General features: G+C 41.0%; 1 protein-coding gene across 1 annotated transcript in view; it reads left to right on the forward strand.

Annotated features, from left to right (window-relative positions):
- The first annotated feature begins 2044 nt into the window (after window positions 1-2044).
- Window positions 2045-12028, forward strand: part of ZNF804A (zinc finger protein 804A) — a 150398-nt gene continuing 140414 nt past the window's right edge. The window contains exon 1 of the mRNA XM_062579028.1: window positions 2045-2155. Within this exon, the coding sequence (XP_062435012.1) occupies window positions 2045-2155 (111 nt within the window). The remainder of the gene's footprint in view (window positions 2156-12028) is intronic.

Here is a 12028-nt window from a genome sequence, read left to right on the forward strand (position 1 = left end):
TTTTGTGATGTTATATCATGGCTCTGAGTTTATTTTTATAGGTGTTCCCTCTTTTAGCATTGGAATTTCACACTGTCAATCTTTTTTTTTTTTTTTTTTTTTTTTTTTTTTTTTTTTTTTTTTTTTTTAGCAATCAAAAGTAAGGGTAAGGTAGGCTAGATGATGAACTGTCTAAGAATATTTAGTGTCTTAAGTGATAAGTGATAAACCTGCAAATCATAGATCCTTTAGGAGAAAAAAAGATTTAAGCATTTTTAATGAAGTTATAAATTGTGACAAATTCTGTTTTTGACAGTGAGTTCTTATTTGTGTGCTACCAAAAAAACCCTTATGGATAAGGAGCACGGTGTGTACTGTAATACCTCCTACTGATGTACCTAATGTTTTTTAAGTCGTAGCTTGCAAGGCGCTTTACAAACCTGAGTGCGTTATTTGCATGTCAAGGTTGAGGGGAAGGACTGCAGAGTCGGTGTCAGAGCCTGCAACACCGCGTGTTTGCGCTCGTGTTCCCGTTCGTCCCCGAGGCCCTGCCCCACCGCCAGGACTGCAGAAGCCAGGAGCAGACCCGAAACGCTGCCGTGGGCTGGGACCGGCGCAGCCGGGCGTAGCCGCGAGCGCGCATCCGCCGGAGCCGGGGCGGCGGCCGCGCCCGGAGCCGCTCCCGGCGAGGCTGCAGGCGGACTCTGCGGGGCGGGGGGGGGGGGGGTCGGCCCTTCCCCACGGCGACACATCCTCTCTACAAGTTTTGCGCACAGGCTGCTTATTTGCAGGATTCCCAGTCTCCCCCAAGCGGGTAGCGGGAAGACGGAGCCCCGCGCAGCGCTGCGCGGCTGAAGGGGGTTTCTAGCGCGCCCGGCAAGTGCAGTGCGAGACGGGATCTGCCCTAAGCGGGGAACGAGAAGCCTCCGCCGCCCCGGGCGGGAGGAGGCTGAAACCGCGGCGCGGCGCGTCCCTCGGCGCTGCGCGGCCGGCCGCGGGTCCCGCCGAGCGCCTGCGCTGCAGCCCCGCGGCCACCGGCCCCGGCGCGGGGAGCCGGGGGGCAGCGGCTGCTCCTCTGCCCTCCAAGGGTTAACCCGGCCGGCCGAGATCTTAAAAAAAGAAAAAAAAAAAAAAAAAAAAAAAAAAAAAAGCCGTATCAGCAGAGCGGCGGGGCCTCGTCCGAAGAGAGCCCGTCACTTCTTGGCTCGGAGCACCGTATCGACCGGGGCCGCGGGGGCGGCGCGGCCGGGCCCGGCCGGGAAGCGGAGTCCACCCGCAGGCTCCTCGAGAGGTGGGGAGGAAGAGGAGGGGCGGGAGGGAGCAGGCGCTGGTGCTGTGGGATAGCGACGATGCGCCCCCGAGTGTCCCTCTCTTCCCCCCCCCCCATCCCAGAGAAACCCCGAACTCGAGCAGCCCCGGGGGCGGCCCCGCGCCCCCAGCCGGGGGGTCCCGCTCTGCGGGGCGCCGGGCCGCCGCGGTGGCACGCTGCTGCGCTCGGCATTTGCTGCAGCCGAAGTGTCGGGTTTTCCCAGCCGGTCCCGCTCCTTGCTCCCTCCGTGGCTTCCCTCGCCGCCTCCAGCCCACCTTCTCCCGGAGCCTGCCGCCGCCGGGCGGGCGGAGGCTGGCGGGGCCGAGGCGAGCGCGGGGGGGCGGCACGGGGAGCTCGGGGGTGGCGGGGAAGGCGGCGTGTGACAGATGTACTCCGCTGACAGCTCTCACTATCAGCCTAGTGGCTTCCTGCCATTGGCTCAGTGCAATGGACCGGCAACGCTGCACGGTATAATAACACTATGCCTGCGAGAGGCGGCAGCTCAGACGGCTCTAGCAAAGCCACGGAGATGCCGCCGCTCCTCCTGCAGCAGCAGCAGCCGCCGCCGCCGCCGCAGCCAGCGCCGCACCGGGGCTGAGGGGCTCCCGGCGCCGGCTCCCGCCACCCGGAGCTGCGCGGTTCCCCGCGCCCGGGGCGGGCGGCGGCAGCGGGGCCGGCGGCAGCGGGGCCGGCGGCGGCACATGCCCCGCGGCCGCCCGCGCCCCTCCGCGCTGCGCGCCCGGCGGCCGCGGCCCCATGGAGTGCTACTACATTGTCATCAGCTCCGCGCACCTCAGCAACGGGCACTTTCGCAACATCAAGGGAGTTTTCCGAGGTCCCCTCAGCAAGAACGGGAACAAAACTCTGGTAATGGCTTCCTCCCCCCGCCCGTTTTCTCCTTCCCTCCTCTTCCTATCAGTGTCTCCGGCGAAATGGGAACTGCTGCGTGTGCATTATCTCTGGTGCAGCGCGCTGGAGTCCTGGCCAGTCTTGTGGGTGTCTGATGGCGCTTCTAGCGTAATGGGGATCAAATCCTTTTGCAGCCGGAGTGGGTTGAAGGTACTTCTCCCACATACCAGCTCTCCCCCCTTTTACTGAGGAATTATTAATGGCTCTGAATATTTGCTGGAGCTCTCTGTGCGCTGGCAGAGCAGCTGCCTGCATGTCCTTTCCGAGGCTGTTAATTTCTAGTGTGTTCATGGGAACACTGGGAATGGAAATCCTGGAGACCCTTCTTGGCCAGGCTCTGCAAGCATCGTGGTTGGGGGTTTAACCACTTCCAGGTTTGGGAGCAAACTCTGAAAAAAGCTATAAACTTCTGTGCAGAGGCAGCTGATGCACATTTCTTGGCAAGAAGGACTTGGTCTGGGGTGCCAGGTGATTCCAATCATTTCAGGCATCAGGACCAGCTAGAGGTTCTGTTTTAAAAAATGAAGAAGGCAGAAACTTGTTTACTTGAGGCCTGAAATCTTTGGGTAGAGAGAGTAATCTGTTCAATAATAGCTTCAGGTAGAGAGATTCATCTGTTCAATAGTAGTTTCAGAAATTATCTGCGTTGTTTTTCTTGTTTTTGTTTTCTAAAGCCTGGCAACCAAACTCCAGTGTTGAAAGGTCTTGACTATTTAGGTGATTTGGCTGGATACTCTGGAAAGTCTGCATAGAGTATTAAAAATATTTCTGTATAAATGTGCCACACTTTGCTATCATTGTGTCTCTTGGGTTTCCTATAGTTTTGCTAACTTGCTTGACTTGCTATTATTTCTGACCTTCAATGGAAGAGGCATGACACATAGTATTGGCAATACGTGTGCTATTCTGCCTGTCGAGATATAGCTGATGTAGAAAAACCGTAGCCTGGGTGAGCTGCATCATGTAGCCACTCAATCACAGTGCAACAAAGTGTGGACACATGTCTGGAGAGTAGCAGAGAACTGCAAGAGGGGCTTAGCCATGTTGCTCATCACTCTCTTCCATCATGGTCTTATTCTGAAATTCCCTTCGGCTGAGGTGGAACAGAACTTACTTGCCACGTTCTTTTTCCCTCGAATGCATGACCTATATTGATGATGAATTTACTGAAGTACTTAACATTTCCTAGAATTGGCAAGCTTGCAATTTCTCCCTAAATAAAGAAATTAAAGCAAGTCTGAGCCAAGTCATAAAAATAGTAACTACTACGAGAGAATCTGAGGCAGACTTCTTTGGACTGATTTAAATGTAAAGCTGCTGCTTTCATGTTGTAAATCTGATAACTTTATTTGCTATGAATTCTGCATAATAATCTGTGAGGAAATATAATGTTTTTAATTTTAAAGAAATATTTATTATATCCATGAGATGGTAATATTTGTGTAATATTTCACTATTACAGTTATGAACCCAAGACCTACTGTAGAAATGTTTCAGACACTTAAATAACTGCACAATATATTGCTGTCTTTATGATGAAAAATTTCAGGAAAGATGGATCAGGCAAGAGTGAGAGTAGTCTGATGCAACTTTTGAACTGTTCATTGTTTGCTGTTCACAATACATCTTGTTTCATTTCTTTTTTTTTTTTTTTAACCAAGAAAAAAAGAAAGTCTTATAGTCTAACAGTCCTGATCTTGTAAAAACATTACTGACTGACTAAAATATGTTTGGGGAGAATAGTGTTAACTTAATATCAAAGAAAATATATTGCATAGGCTTTGGAACACTATTATTCTGGAAGGGAATGTTACTCAGACCCTGCCTGCTCTTCAGGGGAGTAGAATACCTGTGAAAAACCAAGACAGTAGTAGTTATGAATTTGCCATCAGAAACCTTGCATTTAAAAGCTTTTGTTATAGACAGTGAGCCGTATGAGCCCTCAAAGTTCTTACTGTGTTAAAAAGGTAAAAGTTCTATTGACAGCGTAATAAATGCCTTCATTGTGAAATAAATAGTGTATATGTACAGACATGAAGACTATTATTTATGTTTGAATGATTTTAAATTAGATAAAAATAATGCTTAGTTGTGGTGTAGCATGATTTGATAAGATAGTTCGAACTAATAGCTTTGAGGTGCTGAAATACATTTCAAACAGCTTCCATTAGAAAAATCAAATGTTAAATCACTTCAGCAGATCAGTCACTTTATCTATAGATAGGCTTTCAAACTTACAAAAATGAAGATCTTTATTAATACATTGTAGAATGTGTCTTCAGAAATTTTGGTAAGAATATAGCCTTTTAATATACTCCAGGCATCTTCCATCCTAGAATATGACTATAGAAAACACTGATTCCAAACAAGTATTTTGGGGAAGCTTTGGCACAGATCTCCCTCCATTGTGGTTTAAAGCATTCGATCCATATTCATCTACGCCCCAATCGAAGATTGCTAAAATCGCTGCTTCCTTGTAAACAGAGAACCTGAAAATGCCCTTTCTTTATACAATGTAGAATTGCTTCTGTACAAAACTTAGCATATTTATTGAGCTTTACTTCTATACTCTGAAAAACTCTGACATGATACTTTATTAGAAAGAAACAAGACTATATATGCTATAATTGAATTTCATAAGAAGTAGGAAGGTGATGGGCACAGTCAACTAATCAAGTTACGTGTTTTCTTTATTTGTCTGTTTGCTTAATAACCGCTCTTTTCTCCCCCTTTCCTCCCCCAATATGTGGGGCAAGCAATATCTGTGCTTCTGGTATCACCAAAACAACCTGACTGACAAGGCTGAATCCAAATTGTTTCTTGTTTCATGATTTAATATTAATCTATCTGCAAAATCAAAGGCCGTGAGACTTGAGGGGTGGAAGGTCCTTAGAGCTTTTGGTTCCTGGCCTACTCTTGAACAGTTTGGTATTCATTGGGAAACTGTTCACAGGCTGCAGTTCAGTAAGTCAACAGAAGAGGTACAGGGCATGGAGAAAACTGAAAGGAAGCAATATCAAAGCAATGAGTAGATTTAGTCAAACTGAGAAAAGGCTACTGTGAAAACTACTTTTTTTTTTTTTTTTTTTTTTTTTTCTTCTTTCTTGCCTCCTCAGTGGAACAACAAGGAAGAACAGCTGGCTGCCAAATAGCAGCACAGTTCTGCAGTGTGCACGCGTGCTCGTGGGCCTGAGTACCTGTTGAGTGTGTGCAGGGGTGGGTGCACACACTTGCTTAATCTTAATATCAGAAAATACATTGGAATTAGGAATTAATGGAAAAGTGACTCAACATATTTGGAAGAATAGCATCCAAACTCTTACAGCTTCTTCAGAAAATACAGGTGTCTAGCTAAAAGATATTCGTGGTACCTGAGCCATTCAACAAGGCTTTATTTACCCTCTCTCACTTCACTTTTTACTGTCAGAAATGTTCTTGAAATATATACAATCTTTTAATGACAGCTATTCTACTACTTAGGTACTCCACCTAACATCCATTCTAAAACAATTGATGGGATGGTTGGTTTTGTTGCGGGAATACTGTCTGAATGAATTGATTGCTGTTCTGTTCTTTGTGTGGCAGATGATTTTGTGAACTAGAAACTTACAGCTCATGATATGTGTCAATGAAAGCTAACAAAATCAAACAAAGTTTTAATACTTTCTTCTGCATTTTTATGTATTAATGCTTATGCCTTGCTGTTTTAATCAGTGAATATGGGCCTGATTACATGATCGTTTATGGTCAGGTTTCATACTTGATGACTTTGATGGAGCTTTTCCAAGACTATTCTATTCTTTTAGCAATAGAATTCTAATTCAGAGTGAGGTGCAGTTCATGCGAATTTTCCATTGCTACAAACTCTTCCATATGTCCATGGACCTTCTAAAGTTTTTATGCTATGCTTTTTCTTTTTTCTTTAATGCCATATGTTATGGAGGTCAAATTACACTTTATCTGTAATTCATCTTCCTTGCTGTGGCTACCATCTTGTGGTTTGTGATCTCAGGAGGCACTGAAAATTGTAGGGAAGAGTATCTCCCTGGAGAGAGAAATCAGGTGTTTGGAGTGGCACTCAGATGATTATTACAATATCTTTCAGAATATAAACCAAAATATTTTAAGGCTTTATCCTAGTTACATATATGATTCCTAATTGGTCAGCAGAGAACTGACTTCTCAGTGTAGTCTTCTAAATAAAATAACTGATCTGTTACTAGTGACTGAATATTCCACCCTTAGATACTCCATTCAAATAAATTGCTTTATATCTGCGATGGGGAACTGGCCGTTTAGGGCTCATCTACTTTTTTAATTGGACAGATATATATATTTTTTTTCTATTGGTTATCAGAATGAGTAAAGTCCCATTACTTGCCCAATGAGGTCAGTGAAAGTTTTAGATCTGTAAAAGCTGTAAATGCTACTTTAATTCACTCCAATTTTAAATTGGGCTAATGAGAGAAAGTGGGTAAGATCAAAAGTTTAAACTACAGCTCTTTAACAGAGTACTCCACAGGAAAAAGTACTGAACACAGTAATCTTCTATTTTGTATAATAGAGAGCATGCAAGAGAGCTATCTCCATTGTGTGTGTGTATGTGTAAGTTTTGGTTATAGTCAAAATATTTATATAAATTTATGTTTACAGAGTACTTTGGGGTAGGAGTGAACTAGCTCTCCCCTGATCCAAGGGAGGTAGGCACAAATTATCTCAAAACTGGAACCTGCGTTGCCATGGTAAACACAGCTCTGAGTTCAATTTGATAAGCCTTGTGGAAAGGAAGATCACGTTAGCTCCGGGATGCCACCATGCTAATACAGCATCAAACTTCTAGTCAGCTTGGAGCATGGGCACAGAGGACACACGTCCTTTAGAATTCTGTAGCTACAGTTCTGTTTAAAAACCTGTTAGATGTCCACTTAGACCATGTTTGACTATTTTAATTATTTGTATCAACAGCTATCTTGCTTTTTCTTGAGTTGTGTGAACAAGCCTGCTTTGAATACACGTGTGTGCGCGCACACACACACACATGCATACATACATTTTACTCATATGTGTGCATATGTGAATACATGTTTCTGAGTCTCAGGGCTTAGTTATACTTTTTGCAAAAATTCCATGAAGTTCAGACGGTGATAAGCTGGTGTATTCTGAAAAATGCCATCTGTTGTTCAGGCTGTCTGTTGTCCTTTTCTTTTACATTTTGTAGAATATTTTTGTATTCTGAGAACAACTATAGTAAATATGTTGTGGTGGACATAAAAATTTATTTTATGAGAATTTCTATTACAAATACCTGATTAAAGTGAGAAAGTAGTAATCTGCCTGTGAACCTACTTCCTGTTGTCGAAACTATCCTGCTTCCTGAATGATCACATGGGAACGTGTGCTGATTTCGAGCCTCCTAATACAAACATAACATAAACAATGCTAACTACAGCTTTATTTTAAATATTAGGATATATAGCTCCTGCAACTCAGTTTGCCTTTTTGTATGTTGCCAGTAGCTGAGGATATAGATAGCTGTAGATATGTATTTTCATTCTTATACATGTTGAGCTTAAAATTATTGCAATGTATTATTTTCCATCTTTAGTGTTACTGAGTTTGTAGATAATGTATTTCAGTTGTTAGGCTATACTTATATAAAACTCCTGATCTAGAAGCAGTTAAATATCTGAGTGACCTACAAACATAGAGGCCTCCATACTGGACCAGGACCTTATTCAGCAAACCTCTTAAGCATAGGTTTGCATCACAATAATTTGGAAAGAGTGTTTGGGCATTTAAAACTGGACCCCGTGCAAATGCTTATTTCTGAAGAACACTTATGAGCTGTCAGTATTACACAAATGCAGTATGCATCTGCAGGACTGTACTAGTGTAACAGCATCAGTGCCACAGTCTCACCTAAGGTAGGGTTTAACAGTTTAATTAGAAGTTGGTTGGCTATGTGACTTGCAAAAGGTCAAGCAAGTATTAAAATTAATTACTTAAGGAAAAACTGTTACTTTCATCGTGTGTATTACGTGGAGCTCTTAAAGCCGTTGGCATATCAGGATGCTTGCAGTTTGAGTTTAAAACACCAAAATGCCCAAATTTTTCTATATGAGAAGCTGAACAGCCATAACTCATAAAACAACAAAAATATAATTTCTACATAATTTAATTTGAATGATCACAATGTCATTTAAATAATGACTGACAGTAAGCTACTAAGACCATAAAAGAATTTAAATAAATGAAAGTAGCAGTTACAATTTGTATCTGTACTCTACTCCTAGAATTCTTCCCCAATTCATCTGTATTAATGCAAGTGGTACATATACCTCTAGCCTTATAAACCTAAAGGCAATAGTACTGATTCTAAGTATCATCAACAGGATTATTCCAGTGAATTGAGTTAATGGGCAGCTATTAGAACTTAAGTGCATTTCTAAAGCAACTCTAAGAGGTCACAAGTCTCATGTAGTGAGTATAAAGTACTTTATTAATGTCATTTAATCATGAGGTTTTTCAAAACTATGGTTGGTACATATGTCCCCTTTTCAGATATAACTGTGGAGGAAGATGCTTAACTGCTCCAGTTACTTTGTTCCATCACATCTTATGCTTTATTGAAGTGCAGTATGAAGTCTGAAATTTCATATCTATCAGACTATGTGCAAATGCACATTAATCAAAAAATAGTAGGAGTTGGATTCTAATGTGCAGCAGACTTACACTGGGACAACTTCTCTAAATTTAAATAAACAAATACTCCTGAGGTAAACTTCTATACAGTTGAGACTTGTTAAATGCATGAAAAATTTCAAACACATCAATATCATGTTGAATGTAATGAGATTATTATCATGGTTAAACTAGTACACTTGTTCAGTTTTTTTAGATGAAGGCCTTAAAGAGCAAGTTTGAGGAGAGCCTTTGCATAGAATATTGTTGATGCAAGTATCAGTAGTAATCTCTCAGCTCATAGATATAGTATACTAATTTTAACACATTGCTTAAATACACTACCTTGAAAATAAAGAGTAGGTTTTTAAAACCAGTAATACTTTTGAATTCATTGGACATGCTAAACTATCCTGTTTAACTTTCTCAATATACAGGTTACAATTCTAAAAATCTCTTCTTTCCTGTAGCTTGTTGGAACTTAACAGTTTTTTGAGTTTTCCTACCAGCAGGGACTCATTGTTGAATGACCTAGTTAATTATTTAGGGACCAGATGTAGAGGACATTGAAACCAAAAGTAGTCTTTTAGTTTAGCACAGTGAATTTTGGATTAGGACATTTGACCAAGTAACTGCAAGATTATGGATGCTGCTAACTGGTGACAACTGTAAATACTTCCTTTTTTGAATGGCACTTGTGCATGCCAACAGGAACAATTAATCTCTGCAGAAATCAAAACTACAGAATAGATACACCTTCGGATATAGGGGTGGACTTGATTCTGCAGAATCAGTATCTACAATGTTTTCTATTTTTTTAATACAGTTAATAATGCAAGTGGTCTTATTTATAGCATAGATCCTATAACCACTTGGTGGTGGGAAGAAGTGACTTGGTTTTGTCTGCTCACTTGTGATTCAAATGTAAATGTGGGAGAGGTAGTGATCCTTCCTAATTTAGCCATATATGGCCAATAACCATAAACAAGTACTAGTCAGACCCTTTATTTTTCTACACAATTTCAGAGACTGAACAAACACTGCTCCTCTGGCATTCTTCAGAGACTGTTACGTGATGAGCTGTAACTTAATGTTGTTTAAATAAAATTTTGTTTTGTTTAAACAAAAAATAAATACAACAACATTTACTCACAAGTAGGCACAATACTTGTCATATTTAACCTTGTTTTTTCAGCATAGATAAACTACTTGAAGTGTTCTGAAAATTGGGAATTTTATAATTTATACTGTAATTAATTTGTTTACAGTATATTTACAATTCTCTTCTCCTGAAGGGATTAGCTAGCTATTGCAGGGATACGTATTGGATGGAGGGTTTCACTTTTCTCTTGGTACAGCATGTTTGTTCTGAACATCTGTCATATGAACACTTTTTAAGTTGAGATAGTAAATTTGCAAATTTTCAATATGAAAATTTAGGTTTCAACTACATATAATTTTAAATGATAGTAGTTTTATAGACAGTGTTTTAATCCAGGAAATGCAATTTCTTGCCCTACTGCTTTAAGAAAAAATCCTCAAATAAGGCCTGGTGAGTAGTCTCTAGATCTTCAGCCTGGCATCGCTATCCTAATTATATTTGAAAAATTATTTTGAGTTAACAGATTCTTGAAATGTCTTGAAAAATGCTTAGGCTTAGTTTGAGAAACTGAGAGAGATCTCTTAGTGACTTTATCAATATCCTTGGTTTGAATAAATGATTTAGTCATTGTTCTAGAGAATAAATGCAGTATCCTTTTGTTGTTTTTTGTTTATGCAGTACCTCTATCACCATGTTTTAGGTATGCCCTTTAGAGAGGGCTTACAGCTCCAATTGTAAGTACAGTTCTCCCTTTCTGTGCAAGGGACTAGAATCTTGGGAATGTAAAAGGCATTTATCACTAATGGTAAGATTTGAATCTAGTCAAACACATCCATGTGGGTCAATCTTCTGGTACTTAACACAAGCTACAGGAATAGTAAATATTGCTGCATTCAGTGTCATAAACACTTAAATCTCTCTTGGTCAGACTTTTTTTTTAAAGTTGTAGTTGATCTAATATCCATGACGTGGATACTGATGGACCTAGAGGGCTCCTGTGTGAGTGTGGCAGACATAGTGTCTTGGATAGAACGCATCACCAAATGGAAGCAATTCTGTTAGGTGCATTTATATCTCTCTGTTACAGTCTGCAAAAATGGCTTGTTTTTCAAGAAGTGAGAAAGGTAATTCAGTAGGCAGATATATGTCTTTGGCTTTTATTTGCTGAGATTCCAGCAAGACAGTTGCATGTTGACTGTTCTGTCACTGAAAGCAGTGGGTCACTTAAATACCAGAAGTATTTCTTAAACTAGTCATTGTTGAACTTAAGTGATCTTTCCTAAATAAAGATGTTAATTGTAAAAAGACAAAAAAAAAAAAAAAAAAAAAAAAGTTGGTCAGACTTGTTCTATGGGAGAGAGTTGGCTTGTCATAAAGGAGAATAGTGTGGATAAAGTTCATATACTAACCTTACCAGTCTCTAAACCTGTCTTTCTAGCACTTGAGACTTAGGTCCCAGGCAGTTCCCGTTCTGCAGGTTTGCTTGCTGTCCTTTTCAAGAACACTGCTTTTCTATGGTAGGAAGGAGGGAAAAAAAAAAAAAAAAAGAGAGAGAGTCTTCTAATATCACATCTAGTTAGCTTCTCCTTCTTCTAAACTTATTTTCTGCTAATTGCTGGCTGTGCTGCAAAGGAGTGGAGGGGTGAAAATGAGTGCCTTCTCATTTGTGAACAGGGAGTAATCAGGAAGAAATAGCATATTGATAGTATCTGTAGAACACCCTTCACTTAGAAAAGACAAGGAGTAAAAGTTATTATCCATTAAGAATTTTGAAAAAAGACTTCGTAAAGGTGTTTGTGGTTATGGTACCTTCTCTGGGCCAAAAGGTATGAATTAATCAGTGAAGGCAACTTTTATGTTGAAGCTTTTCTTTGTTAGTTCTTTTGTGTGTGTTTGAATAACTTGTTTTTATACCCTCAAATGTTAATAATGAGGAAAACAAACTCTCAAAAGATACCAAGAATAACTTACCCATTAATGCAAAACAAAACCTGTTTTAACCATCTGCTTTTTTTAATAGCATAGGAAGGTGTTTATGTAGATAATGT

The sequence above is a fragment of the Rhea pennata genome, chromosome 6 (genome assembly GCF_028389875.1).
Source record: "Rhea pennata isolate bPtePen1 chromosome 6, bPtePen1.pri, whole genome shotgun sequence".
Classification (NCBI taxonomy): domain Eukaryota; kingdom Metazoa; phylum Chordata; class Aves; order Rheiformes; family Rheidae; genus Rhea; species Rhea pennata.